General features: G+C 38.9%; 1 protein-coding gene across 1 annotated transcript in view; it reads right to left on the bottom strand.

The window, feature by feature from the left end:
• Window positions 1-1,385: 1,385 nt before the first annotated feature.
• Window positions 1,386-27,601, bottom strand: part of INTS7 (integrator complex subunit 7) — a 92,857-nt gene continuing 66,641 nt past the window's right edge. The window contains exons 14-20 of the mRNA XM_043569006.1: window positions 20,084-20,278; window positions 19,493-19,596; window positions 18,378-18,446; window positions 10,961-11,093; window positions 7,200-7,298; window positions 5,734-5,919; window positions 1,386-2,649 (exon numbers count right to left, since the gene is read on the bottom strand). Of these exons, the coding sequence (XP_043424941.1) occupies window positions 2,362-2,649; window positions 5,734-5,919; window positions 7,200-7,298; window positions 10,961-11,093; window positions 18,378-18,446; window positions 19,493-19,596; window positions 20,084-20,278 (1,074 nt within the window). The 3' untranslated portion in view covers window positions 1,386-2,361. The remainder of the gene's footprint in view (window positions 2,650-5,733; window positions 5,920-7,199; window positions 7,299-10,960; window positions 11,094-18,377; window positions 18,447-19,492; window positions 19,597-20,083; window positions 20,279-27,601) is intronic.

The raw sequence follows: 27,601 nt of genomic DNA, 5'->3' as shown, positions 1-27,601 counted from the left end.
GTGCACCAAATCAAAGAGTTTATAACTACAGCTATCAAAAGCTGGTCTTTTAAGAACATAAAATTTGGGGGGCACCTGGGTGGCTCAGTCGGTTGAGCGTCTGACTCCACCTCAGGTCATGATCTCACGGTTTTTGAGTTCGAGCCCCACATCGGGCCTTGTGCTGATAGCTTGGAGCCTGGAGCTGCCTCGAATTCTGTGTCTCCCTCTCTCTCTGCCCCTCCCCTGTTCGTGTCCTGTCTCTCTCTCTCTCAAAAAAAACAATAAACGGTTTAAAAAAAAAAAAGAACATAAAAATTGGGCAGGTCTCAAGGGAACTGGGGAGGGCTGGCGGCTTACAAGATTTGCCTCTTGAGAATTCTGCTTCAAAACAGTACCAGAAACCTGACAGTGACATTATAAAATTTCATTCTGAAAATAGACAATTAAAAAAAAAATTCTCCCCTAATTTAAGAGTCTTTTTTTTTTTTGGTCTTTTAGTCTTCAGTCACCTGATAAAAACTCTAGATTGACTTGAAGAGATCCAGTCTAATTCAGTCATTTTAGAGACAAGGAAACTAGCCTAGAGAGATTGAGTAACTTGCCCAAGGTAACTCAGCTAATTCATCAGAGCTAAAAGGACAACCTGTGCTTGCTGGGTCAGCTCTTTCCACGCCTGGCAGGTCAAGGGGTTCGTAGCCTCCTCCACATCCCTCTGGCGGTTCTTCCTAAGGCCTGTGCCCTCAGATGCTATCACAACTGTGCACACTGTGCACTGTGTACAATGGGGCTGAACATAAAGGGATGCCATCCACAGTCAACACTGGAGATTCGTACATTTTGCCATGATGTTCTGGCTGGCCAATGGCGAAGAGGGACAATAGCTCACCCGAGCCCGGCAATCTCAGAGGGACCCGAATCGCCAATCACTTCTCATCCCTGGAGGCAACATGACAAGGGAAAAAGAAATACCAACTCATTTTTTTTTTCTTTGAGCCAATGTTGACTTTAAAGGGAAAAAAAGTGCAAAACACAAACAAAGAAAATGGGAGATTTATTTAAAAAGGGAACCTCTATGAGGGTTGATGGGGGATGGGAGGGAGGGGAGGGTGGGTGATGGGTATTGAGGAGGGCACCTTTTGGGATGAGCAATGGGTGTTATATGGAAACCAATTTGACAATAAACTTCATATATTGAAAAAAAAAGAAAAAGAAAAAGAAATAAATAAATAAAAAGGGAACCTCTAGGGAAGGTGCCCAGCTCTATCTCGGGAACTGCTTCCAGCCCAACTGCCCCACACACGTCATGAACATGCACAACCCTACGATCCCTGATGTTTGGAAACCATGATCCCAAGCACTGAATGATCCCAAACCGGGAACGAACAGGTAAAATACATCTAGTATACTGTGTTAAGACAAGAAAGTTTATTATTATTATATTTTATATAATGGTTTTCAACCAGTATTGAGATAGAAAAAAAGGGATTTTCTGGCTAACCAGAAAATTTCTATTCCCTGAGCATCCCAACTAATTGAGGTTGTGCTATAGATTGTTTTTTCTAGACAATCAAGTCTAGCATTACATAACTTAAGAAGAAACCAAACCAATCAAAAGATCTGCCCTCCTAATTTAAAAGATTAAGATATTACATGTGAGTGATTTTTTTCACTCTTGGAAATAATGTAAAAAGTCTATAATATAAACAAATATTAGAAAACACAAATGATTACTTGCCAATCTTTGTAACTGTTAGCTGGTTTTGGGGGGGGTCAATTAAATACTAAAACAATAAATTCAGATTGCTTTAGCATAGGGAAATATAGGTGAATAGTTGAAATAATGTAGCAGGATGTTTCAATTCTGCTAGACTGCTTCCTCTCAAAATCCAGAAAACTGGATGTTTCAGGGGACACACTGAAGTCAGTCTAGGGGAGAACTCAGTTTCTACTCCCATAGACTCCTCCGTACCAACTAGTCAGCACTTCCCAATGCCTAGCTCAGAATGAGAGGTCTGTGCCAGGTAGTGAGTGATGTGTTTTGGTGGAGAAATCAGTCAAATATATGAATTCAGTGATCCCAACACATGACTTTTCTTGAAAGAGAAAGAAAGGCTCAGCAACAGAAAAACAATGAAAATGTCAAACAGAAGATAAAGGACATGGTTTGAGAAGGAACAAGGGGAAAGCGTCTTTCTGGCTAGGAATCCAATTATTTCTCAAATTAAATTTTTAAAGAAAAACCAACTCTTTTTTTTCATTATAGAAACCAATGAATAGATGGACTCCACATTCTTTTATATCTTAATCCATATGAAAAATCAAACTATTTTTGCCCATTTGATCAATTCCTGTAAAGTCTGTAGTGCATTCATCATGTGGCTAAAACCGTGAGTAGGCATTTCGTTGTTGCTGCTGTTGTAATGGTTGTTGGGCCTGCTGTTGTTGTAGGCGAATTTGCTGGGAATAAGGGTCTTCCAGGGATTTTACAAATATGGTAGTTCTGGGACCCGTCTTCCATACAATACCATTGGCATCTTTCACAGAAGATTCCACTGTAATGTTGTGTGTTCCCAGGATAGCAAAGTTCAACAGAAATTGAGTACTGAAGTAATCATTATGAGGTTCAACCCTCTGCTCCATCTCATTGGTCATATTGTCAATGGGTATCTGGAACGAAAAAATTGTTAAATAATAGTAATAGCTAATACGTACTGAGTGCTTACTGTGAGGTAGGCCCTGTACTAAGCGCTTACTTAATCCCTGCAAACAACCAAGAGGTGTAGGTACTATTATTATCCTTGTTTTACAGATAAAAACACTGAGGCAGAGAGGTTAAGTCATTTCTCCAAGGTCACACACCTAATGAGTAGTGGAACTGGCATCTGAACCAAGGCAGGTGAACTCCAGAGTCTACACTCTTTATCACTAAGTGATACTACCTCCTCACTACCAGAACAAGCTCCCAGAGCCTGTCTCAACCCCTTGATATGCTGCCTTTCCTCCTTGTGAAGGAGCTCAGGACACGCCTCTTCAAAACAATGCTGCTTTGGCACACTGATTCTTTTCAACTAAAGGCACTTGTGAAACAGAGGATGTAGGAAGGGTCTCTGACCTTGCCATTTTTACCTAAAACAGGCCATAAAACCTCCCATGGGAAAGGTGCCTTCTCTGTACCAAGAGAAGGAGAACATCCTTATCACCAGAGACTGGGAATCAAGGTTGAAAGGCACGGGCTGCCGCCCCATCTCTCTCCCAGTCACTCCCCACCTCTTTACTGCCCATTTGTCTTAAGTCTCCACAAATTTACTGTTTGTCTAAAAGTTACATAAGCTTTCTGCTCTGGTCACTTCTCTGGGTTTCCATTGTCTGTGAAGACTCCCATGTATGTGTACAATTCTAACAAACTTGTATGCTTTTCTCCTGTTAATGTGCCTTAATGTTAGTTTAATCGTAGGCCCAGCCAGAGACCTTAAGAGGGTGGAAGAGAATATCCCCCTCTTACACTTGCTTACCCAACCCCAACTCTGATTCCCATCTTTCTTTAGTCTGTAAAGAGAAATTATGAAGAAACAGGGTAAAATCACCTGTTTCAGGGAATTTAAAATCTAAGAGACTGAAAAAGAACATAACTCTAAGTAAATACAAGTTAGGGTTCCTCCTCCTAGCCAGTCTGATTTTGTATTACTTAATACAATCAACCCTCCCTCTTTAAAACAAATTAACTTTATAACTTGTACAGTGCTCATTTAATAATCAGTGTCTTGTTCAGATGGGCACCACAATATATTCTAAAACACAGATTTATGGGCTTGTTCACTTATGTAGCTTGACACTCATGCCTTTGTCCTTCAAAGAACAGAGTAACACTTGCTGGTATACCCTGACCTGTACCTAAGATTGAAGTATATTAAGAGAGACACTTATTCTGAGAATGCATACACAGGTAACCTTAATGAATATTTGGCCAGATTGTTCTACATTTATGTGTGTGTTTCTGTTGTATAATTAATGATATAAATGTGCCCTGAAGCTTTGTGACTCAGGGAACAGGTTAATCTTTCCGTAACAGCAATGGAATGAAGTCACTGACCAATTCAAGATCTTAGATTTATAAGCCCGGTTTTGTTTGTTTGCACAACTTCTATAGGGGTTTTATGTCCCTAAACAACATGCCTACCGAACAAGAACTTCCTTAAAAGGACCAGAAATAAGCCAAGGCAACCTGATCGCTCTGAATGGATGATGCATTTCAAGTTGAGAACTCAGTGCATGTAACACAACAGAGCAATCCTGTCCTATATAACTTATATCAGCTTCCTGGCATTAAGCAATGCCTCCAGAGGTAAGTCAATAAGCAGAAGACTGGTTTGAAGGTTTTTTTCTTAGGAGTGGAAATCATATGCAAGGAACAATAAGAATCATCATTACTGTTCTCTCAAACTCAAAGTGAGGAGACAGCTGTTGAAAGGGGTAAGTTAACTATGTAAATTTTCACTAGGATCTTCTGTGACAATAGGGATCACCCACGAACATAGCAGTTGTACTCCAAATACAGTAAATGATTTTTTTTTCATCATTCATCAAATATTTGCTACATAAGGCACCATTCTCCGTGTTGTGGGAGTCAGAGAGGAAGAGAAGAGAATGAAGGCTGAGCCATATCAGAGTGGGCAAAGAAGGAGGAGAAAGTTACCAAAGAAAGTAAAAACGGTCTAAGCCATACCTTCTCTTGGGTTTTTAGCCTAAAACCACCAAAGAGAATAAAATGCTCTCTTTTTATATTTCTACTAATACTCCTTTCCTTGCTATGGAGCTCAGTTCAAGCGTGCCCACAATAAACCCGGATACAACCAATGTGGGCATCTGAACAACTCCGTCCCTACAACTGTGTACTTGTTCCCTTGTTCCATTTACTGTGAATAAACCATCAAGGAACCAGAAAGAGATGTCCACAGAAAGGAACACTCTGCATTTGGAATACTGGTATTCCACGGTACTCAGCATCCCGGTCTCGGCTAACAAAGCAAGCACGATTTTTGGTTACCTACCTCGTGATTTCTCAAAGCAGCCAATTCCTAGGGTTACACCCTTAAGGAAAGATTTTACTTTATCTGACCATGCCTGTCAATGTTGTATAGACTTTTGGGGGGAAAATGCTAAAATTCCCTTAAAATAGAGAAAAATAATTCGATGTGTGCTTTTTGGGGGAAGGGAGCACTTATTCCCTCAGTCCTGAGGTTTCCCTCCATGTGGAGGGACTTTTCATTAGATGGGCAGTATTGGTCTCCAGGGAAGGAGGTAAATCCTACTGATGGGGAGTTTCTGGGTGGGAACTGAGCATGGGGAGCTAAGATCTTCTCTTTGCCTTCTCTGGGACTCAGCGTGCTCCTTCCTACCGTCAGTTTTACAGGGGCAGGCTCTTGTGTGTGCGGGCTGAGGCTGGTGGGAAAATTCAGTGGTACAAAGCTAGAAGTCCCTGTTGCCAGATACCTGAGCGGGGTTTCCCGACAGCTATAATAATAAAACTCGTATTTGATTACTGTCTGCCTGGATGTTTCTCCAACAGCTGGCTCAGGCAGGGAAAAGAGAAGTGCTGTTCACGAGCCCCCTCAAGCCTCAGAATGTACTTTTAACTTGTGTCCGTATCTCATCTGTTAGGAGGTGTAACTGCAGTCTGCTTAACACTAGAAAACTTCCATTAATGTAAGTTGATAAAATCCACATCATAACTCTGCCTCTTTTCTAAATTACCTTGTAGTCTTGTCCAGATTTACTCTGTAGTGTAGAGGAAACATTCAGACAGACGGACTGAATTTTGCGGAAGAGTCCTGGTTTTGATCCATGTTGAACCACTCCCTCTACCTTTAGTGCCAGCTGCTGGTTATTCTGGACAGCGATGGGCTCTGCAGGGTTCCGGGGGGACGGCGACAGAGCAAGCTAGAATACCAACATTAAAATAAATGCTAACAAGCAAGAGCAAGCTCTCTTCTGACAGACAAGTTTGTGCTAATTATTATTTATAGGTTACAACGTTACACATACGACTAACGACCTGGCTATGCCAGGACAACCAGGCAGATGTACCTTTAAGGTCAAGGGTTCCTTCTCCTAATGCTTCCTTTTAAATACCACTGTGTTTTCTACGTCAAACCCCAGTTCTGTGTGAGGGTAAAAGAGGATTAGAAAAAAGTGAAGGCACTATTCTTGCCCATTTCTGGGGTGGGGCCTTTCTTTGACAAGGAACCAATTCCAGTACAGAAATGCATCATGTAAATTTTCATATCTAGAGGCTGTCCTCTGGTCTTTCATAATTTTAAATACACTAAATTCAAAGGCAAACGTACTTAATATTCTAGGATTACACATACAATCAAGTCACAATGGTATAAAAGTCAATTTTAAACCTCTCATTAGAGTAGTTTTTTATTTAAAAACATATTTAAAATCCCCAAGACACTTAAACTACCGAAAGCCCAAATTCTGCTAAACGAAGAGGTGGAAGAAATTGGGTCTTTCTGATAATGTTGAGCATTGCCTCAATCAACCCTGCACACATCTTACCTAAGGTAATCAATTTTCCTTATTATTCACGTCATTCTGAAATGCAACCCAAAACATTCGAATGGATATGCAAAGTGCACGGAAGACATTTACTGCCAGGGATAACCTAGAAAACCTCTTGCGGGTGACAGTTTTCCTCCCTTCCCAAAAATTCCATTCTCTGAATCAAAAATACATTTTTGAATGTTGACTGGCTTACATATTTTCAAATACTAGCTCTTCTCATTGGCCAGCTCCTCAAAACTGGATATTCACAGACAAAAGTGCCCTGGAGGTAGGACTGGTGATGTTTTATTGGACCTGATTTATTCTGGGTCTGGAAAGTCCAATCACACATGGACTCAGCTCAAGATCCTTGTAGGTGACTATCATGAAACCTCTCAAATTATTCTTGGAGACAAGGGACAGAGCTCCAGGTACCCAAACACCCGTCTCGCTGCATCTGGCACTGACAGGTCACACGGGAGAGGGTTTAATCCCCAAATCCCGTTCCTTTCACCAAACCACTCAGTAAAGGGAGAAGAAATTCACAACTAAAGACTGTAAGTTTCATCAAAACCAAAGGTAAGATCCTGAAGCAGAGCTCTATCCCACATATTCTTCAAAAGATAGCTGGGTTTTTAACCAGTATTAACCTCTATTCTTGCTATTATTACCTTGATGCTGGTAGACTGCAGTTTCTGGAAAAAATATCTCTGAAATGAAAGAGGAACTTTCAGCAAGGAAATGATGGCATTGCAGAGGCATGCTGTATGCTGGGGGGAAGAAAAGAAACTAAGTCAAATAAAAATAAATTTCCAAATTTCATCAACAAATGGTACTTTACGGAAGAAGTTTAAAAAGTAGAAATGGTTGGGGCACCTGGGTGGCTCAGTTGGTTAAGCGTCCGACTTTGGCTCAGGTCATGATCTCGCGATCTGTGAGTTCAAGCCCCGCGTCGGGCTCTGTGCTGACAGCTCAGAGCCTGGAGTCTGCTTCGGATTCTGTGTTTCCCTCTCTCTCTCTCTCTCTCTGCCCCTCCCCCACTCATGCTCTGTCTCTTTCCATCTCTCAAAAATGAGTAAACATTAAAAAAAAATTTTTTTTAAAGTACAAATGGTCCTATGATTATTGCAAAGGTACATACCTATCAGCAAATAGGCATAACACCCAAATGTTTGCCAAATCTCTCATGTCAAGGAATACAATTGCAGATTTTTACTTTACTTTGAAGTATATTCGATAAAATAAAAAGTAAATGTAGAAGAAAATCCTCAAGGCAAAATAATGCACAAACTTTGCATTTCCATAGCATTTAGAGCTATTAGATATATTATTATATAATGAGTTTAGTTACTACAACATAGAGTAACTATTGTATGTTAAAGTAGGATAAAGAAAATATGGTAAAGAAGCCAGAGCGGTATATCGATGTCCGAGGCCAGACCGCAAATCCCACGAACCCTGACGTCCTCATTCTTCCATCCCATCTCCATCTCCATCTCCACATGGTGGCTTCCCTGTCCCTATAGCCCCAGAGTGAGCAATGGGGGAAACTTACTGGAATTCAGATGAAGAATGACAATACAGTCCAACTCTATGGAATTCCGAAATTTTAATAGAATACTTTATTTCAAATATCTATTTCACAAATTTAACTGAGTTTTGAAAATCCCAGCATAGCTGAAGAGAATCACTACAATGAATCCTTTGAGTCTTAGTAAGAGGAGCCACAACTAGAACTTAAAAGAGTTCTGAGATATTATATGTATGTATATATGTACGTATGTATGTATGTATGTATGTATGTATTTAAAACCACTTTATTGAGGTATGACCGACATACAAAAAACTTTACGTATTTAATGTATCCAACTTGGTGAGTTTGGAGATGAGCATACAACTGTGACACCGTCAAAGATACTGCAAAGATCACCCAGTCTAATCCTCAATTCTGCTGATAACACAGGTCACCCAGACAGGTAATGGGACAAGCTGGGACTAGAACCTGGGTTCCTTGACTCTTAGTTCAGTGATTTGTTTTCTATTTCACCAATGGTTTGCAAACTTAAGAGAAAAAAAATTATAGCACCATCAGAACACTTGTAACTTGAGGTGACCTAGAACTGCTCTTGTTGGTGTACCCTCCCCTCCCCTCCTCAGTCTACTTCCCCACCAGTGGCCTGAAGTTGCAAGCCACTCTACTGTGCTGTCTGCCCTTCTGAGCTGCTGATTCCAAGCACAGTGCCACCTAGTTGCCTATGTTTGTGAACAATTTTAAACAGCTGGGCATTAAGGCTCTAGGCCAGAAGAATCCACTCCTTATTGGTTTCAGGCTGTTGAACATTTCGTGCCCAAGAGACTCCTAATACAAATGCCAGGTCTATTACTTGAGAAAACCACAACACAGATTCAAACACATTGGGTCTATTTCTTCAGGTTTAACTGCTAAGGCAACATTATTCACCTTCCTGCAACAAGGAATCTGGGAAGCACTTGCAGGGACATCCTACTGGTGGTGGAAGTCTGATGCCAACAGTATTTTAGGAGAGAAACCTCTTTAAAGGCTGGACTTAGGGGACCCAAGTGCCCTCAGGCTGTTCTGGGGCAAAAAGGCACCATTCTCTCTTTTAAAAGAATGGAGGCAGATTTTGCAATTCCCCATATGGAGAGTGTGGAGTGCCTCTGAGGCCGATGGCCCCTTGGGCACATGTGCATAGGTGTGTTAGGAGCAGATTACCATTATAGTTAACAGTCTGGAAATATGGAGGCACACAGTGTAGTTAGTAAGCCAGAAGGAGGACTAGCATAGCACCAACACGCTCTTCTTTGTTGAGTCTGATACTTTACATCCTTTGTATTTTTTTTAAAGTTTATTTGAGAGAGAGAGAGAGAGAGAGAGAGAGGGCATGTGCAAGAGTAGGGGAAGGGGCAGAGAGAGACTCCCAAGCTGTGGGGCTTGAACACACGAACCGTGACAGCATGACCCAAGCTGAAACCAAGAGTCGGATGCTCAACCGAATGAACCACCCAGGTGCCTCCAGCCTTTATATTTTTTGACATCTAATCAATGTCTTGCATGGATGTGTGTATTTCCTTCAAAGAGAATCTTTACTCTGTCCCTTAGCAACCAAGTCTCTGTCAAACAACCACCCAGGTCAATTCAACTCAGCAAATATGTACTGACGATCTTATGTCAGGGAATGTATCTGTCTGAAAATCTAATCTAACTCTTCAACAACATATCTTACCAATTTCTTCTTAAACACCTGATAACGGGTGAGAGTACAGAGCGAGAAGAGCGGGAGCCAGAAAAGAGCTACAGGGAATGTCAGCATCTAATGGGTGGCCAGGGCAAGGGAAACTCTCCAAGGTATAAGGTCACAGATGGGGTGTTATGGGCTGAATGTGTGGCTTCCCCAAACTCCTGCATTGAAGCCCTATCTCCCAATATGTTGGTAATTGGAGGCACGGCTTTTGGGAGGGTATGAGGGTTGGATGAGGTCATGAGGATGGGGCCCCATGATGCAATTAGTGTCCTTACAAGAAAAAAAGAGACCAGAGCTCCCTTTCTCTTCCACGTGTGAGGGCACAGTGAGAAGGTGGCTGTCCACAAGCCAGCAAGAGGGTTGTCACCAGGAACCAAACTGGCTGCCACCTTTGTTCTGGACTTTCCAGCCCCGACAACCATGAGAGAGAAGTGCCTGTTGTTTAAGCCAGCCTGTCTACAGGTATTTTGATACAGGAGCCTGAGCCGACTAAGACACTTGGGGAATGGCCAGACAGGGAGGAGAAAATCTGGGTGAGGGTGTGTCAGTCTGTCCTGTGATGGAGGAAACTGAAGGAAGAGGAAGAGCTGAACAGGGCCAAAGGCAATAGATTCAGCAGGCTAAAAGGACATCAGTGGCATCATCTGGCAGGAAGTGATTCACTGCCTTGTAGATGACAAGCACAGTTCTTTCTGTTTCAATTGGCCAGTGGTTCTCAACCCTGGTGGCAGGACAAAATCAATCACCTGGGAGCTTTTTATAAATACTAATGCCTGGGCCTCAACTGCAGAGATTCAAAGTTACTTGGTTTGGAGTGGGGCCTGGGTAGTGATTTATTTTTTTTAAAAAACTCCCAAAGTGATTCTAACGTGTAGCCAGGGTTGAGAACTATTGCAACTTCAGTTCAATTGTTAAAAGGAAAAAAAAAAAGTGCATTCTGGTAGAGCAGATTTGACACATTAACGTAACTCTATAGCAGTGAGAGATGTGCTAAGTGCTCCATGGATTAGCTCATTTCATCCTCACAGCAATTATTAACCCTTACAAAATAGGCACAGCAGAAAACAGGCAGAGAGGGGAATTCGATGAATTCACATGGTTAGTAAGTGTTGGATAAAAACCCACTTCTATCTATGTAATGAAAACTCAATAAAACAAATGTCACTTGCCATGTAAGAAACAGGGGTATATTTCCGATTGAGTGATTCCACTTCCTCCAAGACATGATTATACACAGACATCATTCTCCTCTCATATTCACTGTCAGCATGGGCCGCTCCAGTAGATCCGTATTCCTGGAAACTGAGGTCAAATTAGTATCAATTAATCAACCAAAATAGTCACTACTTCAATGTCTACATGTGTCAGGCACTTTGCACGTGTTCTCATTTAATTTGTAAAATAACGACGTAGGCACGGTTGTTTCCATTTTACAGGTGGGGGGAAACTGAGGCTTGGAGAGGTTAAGTAATAAGCCTGGAATTCAAACCCAGACCTGACTTCAAATTCTGTAAGTCTAATCACTTTGGTGTTAGGTAGTAGAAAAATGTTTAAACCCTGTCTGTGCCATGAGGGGAAGGAGACCTAAGACATTTGAAAAGGTAATTATCCATAAGTGCCAAATAACCAGTGAAGATCTATAAATAACAGATCAGTACATGGAGAGAGGGGAGGAATGCCACAGAAGAGACAGGTCCTGAGCAAATTAGCAGGCGAGCAGGATGGAGATGTGGAGAGGTGGAAGTGTGGAGGGCATTTGTGGCTGTGGAAACGGCATGGATCCACAGCATGGATGTGAAAGGCACAGGCATGTTCAGGGGAGAGCTAGTATATAGAGCATGCTGGAAAGTTTTACAGAGATTCCTTCTTTCTTCCTCTACTGCCTCAGACCTAAAAGTGTTTTTGAAAGTCTTCCTAAGTGAAAAAAGAAAGCAAACCTTTTGTATTCCAACTAAACTTCAAGGGGGTTATTTGAAAACGCAACATAGGTAATTCAGCCACACTGGGCATAACACTGTTCTTATTATTCCCTTATTATCCTTTTTAAAAAACGTTTATTTGTTTAGAGAGAAAGTGTGAGCATGCGAGTGAGCAGGGGAGGGGCAGAGACAGAGAGAGGTAGAGAATCCCAAGCAGGCTCCATGCTGTCAGCACAGAGCCCAACATGGGACTCAATGTCACAAACCATAAGATCATGACCTGAGCCAAAACTAAGAGTCAGACACTCAACTCACGGAGCCACCCAGGCGCCCCTCTCTTATTATCCTCTTAACATCAAGTGGTGTGTTAAAGGCATAACTAAAGCACTTCCCTTAGGTACTTTATACAGGTTATTTCAGTTAACCACCACAACCACTCTAGGAGACAGGCATCACAAGTTACCTATAATTCATGCATATGCAGCTCAATGTGATGAAATCACATGCATATATTTATACAGCTAGGAGTGAATGACAAGGGATTCATGTTCGTATTGGCCTGGCTCCAAAGCTTTGTTTCCTGCTCTGTACTATTTCTTAGGTTCCAATAAGACAAGAACTGAACCTCATTTATAGGACTTTAAGGAAAACTATACACACAAAGCATAAAGAAACTAAAGTCTTTTATGGAGTTACCTGCTACCAAAAGGGTCTAAATTCAGAATATACTACTCTACCTCCTACTAAAGCATTCATTTACTTAAGAAATAAATTTCATTAAGTTGTAAGTTGAAGGACCTTGGTACCTTTGTCAAAAATCAAATGATCACATATGTGAGTGGTCTCCCCATTCTATCATCAAACAAATATCATATAGTCTTAATTACTATAGCTTCATAGTAAGACTTGAAATGTTTATTAAGCCCTCCGCTTCAGCTTTTCTCCTTTATTATGCAATATGGTAAATTACACCGTTTGGTCTTCTGTTGTTAACCTGGTATTCCTGGGATAAAACCTACTTCGTTCTGATGCATTATCTTTTGTATATTGCTGGATTCAATCTGTACATGTCTTGTTAAAAGTTTTTGTGTCTGTGTTCATGAAAACTGTTATTCCCTTATGGCTTTTAATAGCTGTAGGGCTTGGTCTGGTGTTCTTGATTTCTGGTATCGGTAATTTGTGTTCCTTTACCACTCAGACTAACTGGTTTTATCAGTTTCATTGTCTTTTCTAAGAGCCAGCTTTTGGTTTCATTGATTTTCTCCACTATTTATTTCTAATTCATTTATCAGTGCTCATATTTTTGTTACTTCTTTCCTTCAAATTGAGTTTAATTTGCTTTCTTTTTGTAGCATCAGATAAGGTAGAAACTTAGATCACTGATTTTAAACTTTTTATGTTATATAAAAACATTTAAAGCTGTCAATTTCCCTCTAGGCTCTGCATTCGCTGCATCCCACAAGTTTTGATATGTGTTCTCATTTTCATCCTGTTTTAACATATTTTCTAATTTTTCTTCTGATTTCTTGACCAGTTAGGTTATTCAGAAGTCTTATTTAATATTTAAATGTGTGGGGATTTTCTGGAGACCGTTTTTGTTAGTCAATTCTAACTTAATTGTCAGATATCATATTCTGTATGATTTCAACGCTTTTAAAAGTTCATTGAGATTTGTTTTCTAGCCCAGTGTATGGTTTATCTCATTAAATGTTCCAAATGCACTTGAAAAGAACATATACGCTGCTGTTGGTACATGTCAATTAGGTCAAGATGATTGATAGTGTTGTTCAAGTCTTCTACATCCTAAGAAATTTTCTGACAAGCTGTTCTTTAATTACTCACAGAGAAGTGTTGAAAACTTGATAATTGTAGATTTATTTCTCCTTTCAGTTCTGCCAGTTTTTGCTTCATATGTTTCTTTGTACATATTTAGAATTATGTCTTCTTGATGGATGGATTCCTTTATTATGATGAAATGTACCTTGTACTGAGGTCTATTTTGTATGATATTAATATGGTCACTTCAGCTTTTAGAGTTTCAGGATATATACTTTTCTGTCCTTATGTTTACTTTTATCTGTGTCTTTATAATGGGTTACTTGTGGTGAGCAGACAGTTGGGTTTGCTTTTGTATTCAGTAGGGTAATCTCTGATTTTATTTAGAGTAAGACTACATTTACTGTAATAACTGGTATGATTGGGTTCATGGCTACCATCTTGTAATTTGTTTTCTACTTTTCCATCTGTTCATGGTTTCTTTTTATCCTGTCTTCCCCATCTTCTTTTGGATTAACTGGGTTTGTTTCTGTTGTGGTTTTTAGTATTTCATTTTATCTCATCTCCCGGCTTGTTTTATTTTTTAGTGGTTGCTCAAGAGTTTATTCGTCCTTAGTTGATCACAAGTTATCTTCAAATAATTTTCTATATGCTACTTCATGTAAAACATAAAAATCATACAGCAATCCCCTCCCTGTCATGTCTTATTTCCTACATTTTACTTCCACATGTTATAAACTCCCATAGTTATTATTGTTTTGAATGATCAACACTTTAAAAAAATGAAAGAAGTATTTTATATTTAGTGACATATTTACCATTTCCAGTGCCCTTCACTCTGTTTTGTAGCTCTAAGTTTACAGTGGAAATGGTTTCTCTTCAGCCTGAAGAACTTAACATTTCTAGTAGTGCACATCTGGTGGTAACAAGTTTTCTCAGATTTTGTCTGAAAAGGCCTTTATTTAGTCTTAATTACTGAAGGGTAATTCTTACTGAATATAGAATACTGGGTTACCTTTTTCACTTTCATAACTTTAACGATGTTCTAATTGTCTTCTGGCTTGCATTATTTCTGATGAGAAATCAGTGGATTTCTGATCTTTCTTCCCTTCTATGCACTCCCTTTCTCCATTTAAATTTTTTCTCTTCATCATTGGTTTTCAGCAATTTGATTACAATGTATGGCTTGTTATGGTTTTGTTTACCTTACTTGTGGTTTGTTAAGCTTCTTGAATCTGTGGGTTTACATTTTTAATTAAACATTAAAAAACTTCAGCCATTTAAATATTTCCCTTTCCTTCATTCCCCTCTTTCTAGGATTTGTGGTTGCATGTATATATTAGTACAAATGATACTGTTCCACAGGCTAGTTTTGACTCTGTTGTTTTTCAGGCTGTTTCTTATTTCACTGTCCGGTCTGGGTAGTTTTTATTGTTATGTCTTCCAAGTTCACTGAACTTTTCTCTTGCAATATCGAATGTACCATTAAACCTAACCCAAAGTTGAATTCTATATCCATCAAAATTATCTTTCAAAAATAAAGGCAAAATCAAGATACTGTATTTTTTAGCTCTAGAAATTCCATTTGGTCCTTTTTACATCTTTAATTTTTCTCCTAATTATGTTATCTTTTACCTTTAAACCTCTGAAAATATTAGTAATAGCTATTCTAGAGTCCAACTCTGTAAATTCCATCATCTGTCATTTGTTGAGTCTTTTTCCTAAATGACTTAATTTTCTCCTGGTTATGTCACATTTTCCTGCTTCCTCTCATGTCTACTAATTCTTGATCTGATGCTACAAGTGTGGATTTTATACTGTTGAAGTTTTTATTTTATTGTCTTTAGAGAATGTTAAATTTTGTTTTGGTAGACAGTCAAGTTACTTGTATATAATCCTGATTCATTTAAAGCTTATCTGAAAGACTGCTCTAGACTTAGTTTAGCCCTACTGCTAAGGTGGTGTGACCCTTCTGGTGTTTCTTCTGAACGCTTTCAGTGTTCAATAAGGTCTCTCCATTTGGCTAGGTGGAACTCACAACATTTCTCAGACATGTGTGAACTCTAGGAATTGTTCAGCTTATAACTTCTGGTCATCATTCTTCCCCCAGTAGTTGTTTTTTGCCTGGCCTTGTGCAGTTTCCCTTACATATGTGTATCTTAGTACACATATGCTAATCTTCAGCCAAAGAATCACAGCCTATGACATTTCTGGAGCTCTTTCCCTGGAAAGCTGCTTTCTCTCCCCTGTATTCTGTCCTGCAAGTTCTAGCTTCTTCTGGTTCCCTGAACCCTGATTCCTATCTCTTCAACTAAGCAAGACCACTGTGTTCTGCTGAGTGCCTCCAGGGAAAAGAAAGGAAAGACTATGGTAGGGTTTACCTTATTTGTGTCCCTTCACCAAGGGATGACATTCCTGAATTTCCTATTGTCCAATGTCTGTAAACAGTTAACTGTTTACAGTTTTACATAAAACTTTTATGTTTTATCCAGGTTTTATTTGTTCACAGTAAAAGGAAAAGTCCAGTCTATTTATTCTGTTATAGCCAGGAACTGTTCGCTTATCTTTTAGGCAGTAACATAAAGATTAAGTGCAAAGGACTCATTACAAATAAAAAGTCAGAATAGAAAAATGCAATGAACCACCATCTCAAAATATTTATTCTTGATAATTCTAAAAAGTTGGAATGAGGTAGACAATTCATAATTATAAACATCTACCCTGTCATAATCCATATTTACTGTTATTGGTTCAGGCACTATATTAGGTGCTAGAGATACAAAGCTGAATAGTAAGACAAGATGCCTTCTTCCAAAAAAGCTTCTAGGCTATGAAAAAGACACATTTTTGTAAAAACTACAGTGAAATACCAATGTTATGCCTCCTTTTCTTGAGTTTTTTTTTTTTTTTTAATTAACTTTTAAGTTTATATCCAAGTGAGTTAGCATGTAGGGCAATAATGATTTCAAGAGTAGATTCCAATGATTCATCCCCTATGTATAACACCCAGTGCTCATCCCAACAAGGGTCTTCCTTAATGTCCCTTGCCCCATTTAGCCCATCCCCCCACCCACAACCCCTCTGGCAACCCTCAGTTTGCTCTCCATATTTAAGAGTCTCTTCTGTTTTGTCCCCCCCCCTTTTTATATTATTTTTGCTTCCTTATTTTCATCTGTTTTGTATCTTAAATTCCACATATGAAGTCACATGATATCTGTCTTTCTCTCATTTTGCTTAGGATAATACCTTCTAGTTCCATCCACGTAGTTGCAAATGGTAAGATTCATTCTTTTTGATTGTCGAATAATACTCCATTGTATATATATACCATACCTTCTTTACCTATTCATCAGTCGATGGGCATTTGGGCTTTTTCCATACTTTGGCTATTGTCGATAGTGCTGCTATGAACATTAGGGTGCATGTGTCCCTTCAAAACAGCACACCTGTATCCCTTGGATAAATACCTAGTAGAGCAATTGCTGGTCACAGGGTAGTTCTATTTTTAATTTTTTGAGGAACCTCCATACTGATTTCCAGAGTGGCTGTGCCAGTTTGCATTCCCACCAGCAGTGCAAAAGCGGTCCTTTTGAGGTTCTTTTTTCACTGCAAGTCCTTCTTTACTTGGAAGGCACAGAATATATAATATCGAGAACAGAAGTTTTAGGAGGAAGCCACTCTTAGCAGTTGTATACTATTGAGAATGAAACCCAAAGAACCCTCCTTCAAGGTACAAGCTTTCTTTTCCAACTTTTCCCTGCTATGAAGGGCAGAGGCTAGGAGAACTGGTTTGGAGAGTGAGAGGGGGCGGAGAAGAGTAAGAAAGAGAGTAGCAGCATGAGTAAGCTGGGTGAATAACTCCCTTCACCCCATCCCTGCTGACAGTGCACTCAATCTCTCTGTTAAAAAGTCAATCAAGAGAAAAACATGCCTATCATACCAGTCAACAGTACAATGATATCTGGGTGCTAAGAAGTAAAATGAGTATGGCACAATAAAAAATGGTGTGATGTGAGTCTTGAATCAGCAATTAATTGGCAAAGACTCTGTAAAGTACATGAAAGTGTAAGCACACTTTGAAACTTAAAAGGAAGGGGTTTGTTTTTTTAAAAACAAGCACTGCAGGTCTGAAGGGAAAATGAACACTGGTGAGAACAGGATAAAAGGAAAAATAAGCAAATATTAGTATGTTATGAAAATATTAAAATGGATCAGATGAATGGGGAAAAAGATAGCCAAGCGGCCTAGTCTAGGAGTAGGCAGAATTTTAAGACAGAAGCAAGGACTTTGCTATTGTCCGGAAAGGAAATGGTGAGTGAATGCTTCAGGGTAGAGAAATTTTACCCTGCTTTGTTGATTGTATTCTTTGAGAAAGCTGACCCTGGAAATTAGATTGGAAATTACAGACACCTGAAAATGCACATTCCAAAACCGAATAGTATAATGGGAAAAAAACAAACAAAAAAACCAGTGGAACATTCCTGAATAATTAGTTAATGGAAGAGGAGAGAAGAATATTAATGAAGCAAAAATAGGAATATCTTTTTGTTTAGGAAACCAAAGAATAAAAATGTCAAGCTTAATTATATTATTAACCCAGTTTTCCATACCAAAATTTAGTTACAGTATACAAGAAGAAAATATTCAAATTTCAAAGAATTTCTTCTTCGTTATTTTTCCAGGTCAGTGTTTTAAAAATAGGAGGCAGGAGGTAAATAAACAATGGAGTCGGAAAATCCACGTTTTGTCAATAGCTGTAACCTCACGTAAATACTGGAGAAGTCCCTGTTCTTTGTTCTTCTGTAAAACCTCTTCCAAAACACTGTTGTGATGACTAGGTAAGATAACATATTTGAAAATGTACTTCAATGTAAACTATTATTAGAAATACCTTGCTGATTCTGGATCCAAAATGAGGGCTTCTATTGCATGAGATATCAATAAACAGCTCTGCTGCTGTCTGGATGGACGTTAAGGTTATACATGAAAAGAGAGAAATCCACATAGACTTTATATTCTCTGAAGTTCAAGTTGAGATGAGGACCACATTTTAAGTGAAGGCAACAATAATGTTATCAAATCAAATAGTTTGGGACTCTATTTTTCCCCCTTTTATTGTTTATAATAGTGACTCTCACATTCTGTTCCAGGAAGAGTACTTCAGAGGCTGCCTAATGTGGGGGTGGGGTAGGGGGTGGGAACCAAGCAACAGGCCCTGGGATTCAATCACAGAAATGGTTTTCTTCTGCTTAGATGTAGAAGTTTCACTGATAAAAGTTAAAAACAGCAACAACCAAAATGGTCTCTAGATACCCTAGGGGTTCCTAAGCTGGGGCTCAAGGGATCTGTTAACCCTACTGCAACTTTACAAATCTGCTGGGGGTGTGCATAAATGCGTTCTGGAGAGGAGAGGGTCCACAGCATTCATAAGGTTTTTACTTAGAAACCCAAAAGGCCCAGAACTACTGGTTTATAGGCCCTACAACTTAAAAACAATTTATCTCTGCCCTCCTTTCAAAAAGGGTTTGAGGCTGCTAATAAGAAAATACGGAAAACCCAAGGAAGGCTTAGGGAACAAAAGGGACAATGAAGATTATGGAATAAGAGATCATTAATAAAGGTGATGGGAACCAGGGTTGTTCACCATGAAGAAAACAGAAGTGATGCAAAAGAGAAAATGGTTTTCTGGTGGGAAAATGTGTTACGTTTTCCGCTGCAGCTCAAGTGAGCACCAAGTATGGGACACTGGGGGACCCGGGTTTTGGATGCTCTTCTTAGCGGTGGAGAAAGGCCACCACTGAGTCACTATTAATTTTTAAAGCCTGGCTGAAGTTAAAAAGTACAACTGTACTGCTCATACTAGATTTCAAAAGAGAAGTTATTAATTATAATAAATTTGTAGGCTTATCTACTATATATTTTTTAGTCAAGCACATCTGAAGCATTAACTCTACATTTAAAAGAATACTTCCAGAGAACAAGAAATAACGAGGCGGCTTAGGATATAGTTCCACATTCCTCAAAGTTGCTGAATCAGCATCAAAAGATGCCTGGTAAAGATCCCCGTATCGGGAAGCAAGGCTTCGGAATTCTTCCATGGACTGTTTCATCTGAAAAGAAGGAAAAGTATCCATTACCAGAAACAAACATGCTATTATTATTGTATAATAACAGACCACAAAAGAAAAAAACAACCCTCCTCAAACAAACAAATCCAAAAGTAGTTCAACTCTTCATTTCCATTCCATTCATTCTTACAAACGTTGTTAAATAAAATTAACAAAGATGGTAAACGTTCAAGGAAGTATAATAATACATATAATACACAGAAACAAAAAACATTGCTTTTTTAGCTTCCAGTTCCACTAAAACAATTAATACAGTTATAAACATGCAGCACCTAGTGAGACATCTTCAATCATTTTGCCACTAAAAAAATGTCAGCCTATTTTTGGCAAGACAGATGAGTTAATAAGCATTTGATAGTTAATGTCTTTTAGTCAAACCGCTGATTTCAGAATTTTTCATCTCACAACTAACCTCAAAAACCTCTAAAGTATAAATAAACACTGCACTGAAAATAAAGTTAAGACACACCTGATTGGAGATGCGACCACACCTCTGAAGGTCATTCCCTAAGGTCATGGCAATGGTTGTGGCAATTGCAGGTGGAGGGCTTGTCTTTAGGCTATTGCAAGTACAGATAAGTTGAGAGAAGGCTTGTAGAAGGTCAATCCTGAGTTTTACAAATTCACACTGAAAACTTAAAGGATTCAGTGGTGTACTGGCAGCCTGGGGGGAAAAAGATATATATAAGACAAAATAAACATAAGAGCAAGATGGGGCCAGACAAAAAGTATTCGGCACCGTTTGTGCATAAGAGCAGTAGCTCTAACACTGATGGATAAACAAACACCTACATTATAAGAGGAATGATGTAATATTAGAAAGAAAAACTTAGCATACTTAGCATCAGCTCTGAAAAACTGTATGTTTCATCAGCATTCAGGTTCTTTACTTCCTACATTCACAGTCTCTACAGCATGTGGGTTGGTTCGATCATCACCAGTAGGTTATCATTTGAGGGACACTTCAAGGACATTATCATTCTTCCAAAACCCCCTTATCACCACCTTACTTTCTTCAAAAAAAAAATTTTTTAGGGGCGCCTGGGTGGCTCAGTCGGTTGGGCGCCCGACTTCGGCTCAGGTCATGATATCGCAGTCCGTGGGTTCGAGCCCCACGTCGGGCTCTGTGCTGACAGCTCAGAGCCTGGAGCCTGTTTCAGATTCTGTGTCTCCCTCTCTCTCTGACCCTCCCCCATTCATGCTCTGTCTCTCTCTGTCTCAAAAATAAACAAATGTTTAAAAAAATTTTTTTAAACGTTTATTTATTTTTGACAAATGGAGCGGAAGCAGGGGAGGGGTAAAGAGAGAAGGAGACACAGAATTCCAAGCAGGTTCCATGTTGTCAGCACAGAGCCCGACGTGGGGCTCGAACCCACGAACCGTGAGATCATGACCTGAGCCAAAGTCAGAGGCTTAACCAACTGAGCCACCCCAGGCACCCCACCACCTTCCTACCTTTCTAACCTGAAATTCTCATCACTGGAATCATTAATAGGATTTTTAAAACTTGGGAGGTGAAGGAGGAAAGAAAGATAAGGGCAGAAGAAACATGGTGCTAGACAGTCACTGTTAAAAAAACATGTTGTCTCATAGCTGCATCTTCCCACTGTGAGCCCAGATTAATACTAAAAAGAATTTCTGAGTAGACATGTTTAGAATGCACAGAGAGGCTAATGGAAGGAAGAACAGTTCAAAACACACAAATAAGTTTCAACGAAGATGGAGAAGTATCAGGGTACTTATCCAGGGTCCTGGATAGTAAAAGCAACATTTGCTACATAGAGGGGGCAAAAAATGTTAAGTCAAGCCAGAGACTCATTGGCAACGAACCAGGACAACTTTTAACTACTCAGCAACTACTCTAGCAGAGAACCGAACGTGGTGCTTTCAACACAAGGCATACCAAAAATATGCTAAATTAACAATAAATGGAGGCATAGTAAAAATAATTTTCCTCTGATATGACTAGCTTAAAACATGCTGATGCTGTTTGCTCCTTAGATACTACCTCACTTAACACTATCCTTTCAGCAGGAGAGCAACGCATTTGACTTAGGGAAGTCAGGTACAATATTACCATCTAGCCAAGTATCACATATTGACCTTAGTATACTTCTCTCTACTTTTAATGTCAAATAGTAAGTTTTGTTATTTGGTAGTATTCATATTTTACTCTAGGACTTAGCCACTCCCTAGAACACACACCTGCTCTAATATCCTTCTTAAATTCCAAGGTCCTTGATGATATTTAAAAGCTACATATAAATAGAGCTATAGTAGTTAGAGGTAATAATTGTACTCAATATAGTGAATTCTGTGGTTTTCATGCTTTTGGGATGTCTGTTCTAATCATGACACAGCATAGATTAGAAGATTAAACAGATCAGTTCAATTGTTTTTAATTCCTTAGAGATTTAATTTGCTCTTATAAGACCTCCTCTGCTCCTTAAACTACTACCTGCTATTTTTAACTTACTGCTTGTCAGTAACTTTACAATGGTCAGGAATACAAGTAGGTGTATATGATACTTTTATATAAATACAGACCATCTGACCAGACAAAAAACACTGGCAATCTTGTCCCAACATGCATTACAAAACTGAAAGAGAAGCAAGATGTAGTTACAATGAGGGAGATTTACCGCCAATTCTGGATTTATTTTTGAATATTTTATTGATGATGTAAGATGGTCACCTTGAAAGTGACTGTGCATCTTGGATTGTGTTAAACTGAAGGAAAGCAATGCTTGATATAACACATGTTCAAAAGAACACAGAAAAGATAGATTTGTCATAGAGGTCAGAGGCTTTACGGTAAGATCACCCATGAAAGACAGAAAATGTGTAAGAAATAAAACTTAGATTTATAGCAGTATGCATAATGCTAATAAGGAATATAAAGGATATTATTTACTTTTCTTTGTATTGAAACTAAAGCTTAAACAGAAGTTGGGAATCTAAGGTTAACAGGTAAAGCAAAAATTATATGTAACTAATATTACCCTTGCAACTTCCTCAAGGAGGAATGATATTCAGTGAATTCAACACATGCCAATGAAGGAACAATGAAGGTACTTTTGTATTTGGATTGCTATTTTACTTCCCCATTAAATAACTATTTTTCTCCTTCCTTGCTTTTTTTTCCCTTCCTTCTTTCTTTTCCCCTAAACATTTACAGTTAAATCTTTGTGAGGTATGCAAATAACACTACTTAACTGTTGACTTGTAGTACTTACCCAATTTTCTTTTTTTATTTTTAAAGTTTATTTCCTTTGAGAGACAGAGAGAGACAGAGCATGAGTCGGGGAGAGGCAGAGAGGGAGACACAGAATTCAAAGCAGGTTCCAGGCTCCAGCACAGAGCCCTACGCAGGGCTTGAACCCATGAACCGTGAGATCATGACCTGAGCCAAAGTTAGACGCTTAACTGACTGAGCCACCCAGGTGCCCCCCCACCCAATTCTCTAAATGGAGCTACCTAAAGAAACCAACATGGCTTAAAAGAAAGCTATCTGATGAGCCCAGTTAAAAAACAGGGTGTGTGTGTGTATGTGTAAGCCATAATGCAAACTTTGGACCTGGCAACCACCATTGTACTTTTGTTCTTATAAATCCGACTTCTTTACATATCTCGTACAAGTGGAATCACGTATCATGTGTCTTTTTGTGTCTGGCTTATTTTGCTTACTATAAGCTCAGATTTTGAAAGAATAAGCCAAGCATAAAGCAATCATGGCCTAGACTGTTTTAGACCAGGCCTCCTGCTAACAACAGCAGTGAAGACTGAATACAATACTAAGAACATCTATTTGAAAGCACTGAAGAGCTTAAGGCAAAAAAGGATTTTGAAGTAAAAAATCATGGAGAGATGGAAAATGCAAGGAGGTGAGACTAACATTTGGTAACATTTTCTCCCTTGAGATATTTGCTAACTTGCAAGCTGCTCCTGAGAGTCTGAGAAGCTGAGCAGAATTGCTGGCAATCTCCTAGGACCAAGGGGGTGCTGGGAAGAACATTTCAGGCTTTTGGCTATAACCTCAAAGGGCTACGCCCCAGGAGTCAGGAGAACCCAAAAATGTACTGGCTCTCTCCAGGACTGAAGCCTAGCTTTGAATCAGTTCAGTCCTTGGTTGGATTAAGGTGATCTTACCCTAACTGCCTGCCAAGGGCAAAGAAAGAGATGTAAGGCTCTGGATGATGTAATAGGATACTTTTTCATCCACAGTGTCCAAAACCAAATAAAAAATTACCTAGCATACAAAAGAGACAAAATTCTCCAAACCAAGAGGCAGAAAAATCAGTCTAAGACACAAGCCACAATGGATCCAGAAAACAGAACATCAGACATGAATTAGTTAAAAGAAAGTAAATGGCAAGACAGAGTCCTGGCAGAGAACTGGAAAATATAAAATAGCCAAATGGAAATTCTGGAACTGAAAAAAAAAAAAAAACGCAACAAACCTAATGAATAGGTCTGACAGCAGATTAGACACAATGTTAAGAATCACTGAATTGGAAGATAGGTCAGAAGAACATACATAGAGCTAAGAACAGAGAGATAAAAAGATGGAAAATGCAGAAGAGAATGTAAGAGAAAAATGAAACATGGTGAAAAGAGTTATTGTAGGTATCTGGAGTCCTAAATGAAAGAGAAAGGGACAGAAGCTATAGCTGAAGAGACAATGGCCAAATGTTTGAAAATAATCAAAGTCATCAAGCCATAAATTCAAGAAACACTATGAACCCCAAAAAGCATTTATATTGGTAAGAGTCTGAGCTGGAAACCACCATGGGAAACTTTTGGTGGTATTTATTAAAGCTGAATCTCAGTATATCTTATGACACAGCACTACCATTCAGAAGAAATGCACACGTCTACCAAAAGATGTACATTAGAATATTCATATCAAATTACTCTTAATAGTCCCAAACTGGAAATAATCCAAATGTTCCCCAGTGATATCAAAGATAAACAAATTGCTTTAACAGTCACCAAAAGAATATCACAGAGCAATGAAAATGAATGAATTACCACAATATGTAAAAACAATAAAATGAATGAATAAACATAAAGCTGAGCAAAATAAGCTACAAAGGTAAAGGAAGCATGAACTGGGGAAAAAAATTTTAAAACAAAAACCATAAAGGAAGAAAGACCAATAACTTAGACCATTAAGTCTTAGACTACTAAGAACTACTGTTCATCAAAAGATAGAAAGTGGGGAATAAAAGCTACAAAATAAGATATTTGCAACTCGTATCACCTATAAAAAAACTAGTATCCAGAACATATAAGGAACTCTGACAAATCAATAAGATAACCAGCCTGCTAGGAAAATGAACAAAAAACTTCAACTTTCACTTCTGTGAAACATCTTTTCTCTCTGTCTCTGTCTCTCTCTCACACACACACACACACACACGCACGCGCGCACGAGTGCGTGCCCACACACACACACACACACACACACAAAATACAAGTGGCCAAATATGAAACAAATGTTCAATTGTTTCAAGAAAATAAAAAGGTAACTACTGAATGGGAGAAAAGATTTGCAAATCCTATATCTGACAAGGGGCTAATATCCAAAATATATAAAGAACTCATTATTAACCCAATAACAAAACAAAACAAAACAAACAACAATCTGATTACAAAATTAGTAGATCTGACTAGACATTTTTCCAAAGAAGACATAAAGATGGCCAAGAGGTACATGAAAAGATGCTTATCATCACTAATCATCAGGGAAATGCAAATCAAAACCACAAGATATCACTTCATATCTGTTAGAATAACCATCATCAAAAAGATAAGAAATAAATATTATCAAGGATGTGGAGAGAAGGAAACTCTGATATACTGTTAGTGGGAATGTAAACTGGTGTTAGCCAGTATGGAAAACAGTATGGAAGGTTTCTCAAAAAACTAAAAACAGAACTACCATATAATCCAGCAATTCCACATCTGGGTATTCATCTGAAGAAAACAAAAACATTATCTCATATATGCGCCCCCATGTTCATTACAGCATTATTTACAATAGATATGGCAACAACCCAAACGTCCATCAACAGATGAATGGATACAGGAAATGTGGTGCATATATATAATGGAATATTATTAAGTCATAAAAAAGTGAAATTTTGCCATCTGCAATAACACCGATGGACCATGAGGGCATTATGCTAAGTGAAATAAGTCAGACAAAGACCAATGTTGTATGATCTCATTTATATGTGGAATACAAAACAAAAAACAAACAAAAAAACCCCAAGCTCATAAATACAGGGAATAGATTTGTGGTTGCCAGAGGTGGGGAGGTGGGGGGGGGGGTGGTAGGTAGGTGGGTGAAATGGGTGAAGGGGGTCAAAAGTATAAACTCCCAGGTATAAAATAAATAAATCATGGGGATATTGTGTATAGTATGGTGAGTATAGTTAATAATACTGTATTGCATGTTTGAAAGGTGCTAAGAGAGTAGATCTTAATTTGTCAGCAAGAGAAAAATTTTTATAACTATGTATGCTGATGATGGATATTAACTAACTACACTTATTGTAGTGATCATCTTACAATATATACAAATATTGAATCATTGTGTTATATACCTGAAACCAGTATGTTACATGTCATTTATACCTAATAAATAAGAAAATAAGTAAGTAAAATGTTTAATTGAATTAATGACTTGAGAAATGTCAATCAGAACTTCTAGAATATACCAAGTCAGGAGAACAATGCAGAGCAACAGAACTCTTATACCCTGCTGGGAGGACTAGAAGTTTGTAAACCACTGTAGAGAGGCTCCTGGTATTAGTTAGTCAGTTGAAGGTACACATAACCTTGCCATTATCCTCCTAGGAAATATATCAGAGCAGTATTTCTTAGCAGAGGCAGGAGTGTCCTGGGCATTTCAGGATTAAAGCCAGTAGCAGTCCCCCTTACCCTATGACAAAGAGAAACATCCCCACACACTTTGGAGCAGGGGACAGATACACCGCTTCGATTAAGGTCTACTGCCCCAGAAGAGGGTTTTCAACCTCAGTGTACCAGCCACATTTTGAACCAAGTAATTCTTTGTTGAGGGGACTTGTCCTGTGGATTGTTGGATGTTTAGCAGCATCTCTGGCCTGTGCTCGCTATAAATGCCAGTAATACCATGACAAATCACGATGACCAAAAATATCTCTAGACATTGCCAAATGTCCTCTGGAAAGATGAAATCATCCCCAACTGAGAATGACTGTCCTAGAGAAAGCTTTACATAGGTGTATCGAAAGACATGTACAAGCATGTTCACAGCAGTACTGTTATACTAGCAAAAAACTGGAAAAATGAAAATTTCTATCAACACTAGGAGGGGCAAATATTCATATGATATAAGAATATACAGCAGTAAAACTGACCTAGAGCTTCACACAACAAGATGAATAAATCTTAAGAACATCATTTAGATGGGGGAGCCTGGGTGGCTCAGTCGGTTGAGCGTCCAGCTCTTGATTTCAGCTCAGGTCACGATCTCATGGTACATGGGATCAAGGCCCAAGCCAGGCTCTGTGCTGACAGCGCGAAGCCTGCTTGGGCTTCTCTCAACCTCTCACTCTGCCCCTCCCCTCATGCACGCTGTCCCTCGCACACTCTCTCTCTCTCAAAATCAATAAACTTAAAAAAAAAAAAAGAACATAATTTAGATAAAGCAAGTTGAATACAAATATGTAGGATTCCTTTTTATATAAAATTCAAAAACAACATAAAATGGTACCTTGTCTAGAATTACAAAAAAGCGCATTAAAATTATAAAGAAGGGCGAGGGAACGGTACACACAAGATGCAGGATGGTGGTTACCTTTGTAGGGTAGGAAATGGTCTGCAAACATGGAGGAATATGCATGAATTTTAGAAGCTATGGTAATGTCCCATTTCCTGAAGATGACAGGTATACTTGGATATTTGTTACATTTTTATATACCCTCTACAATGCATA

The sequence above is a fragment of the Prionailurus bengalensis genome, chromosome E4 (assembly GCF_016509475.1).
Source record: "Prionailurus bengalensis isolate Pbe53 chromosome E4, Fcat_Pben_1.1_paternal_pri, whole genome shotgun sequence".
NCBI lineage: Eukaryota > Metazoa > Chordata > Mammalia > Carnivora > Felidae > Prionailurus > Prionailurus bengalensis.
This window is presented reverse-complemented; position numbering and strand designations above follow the sequence as displayed.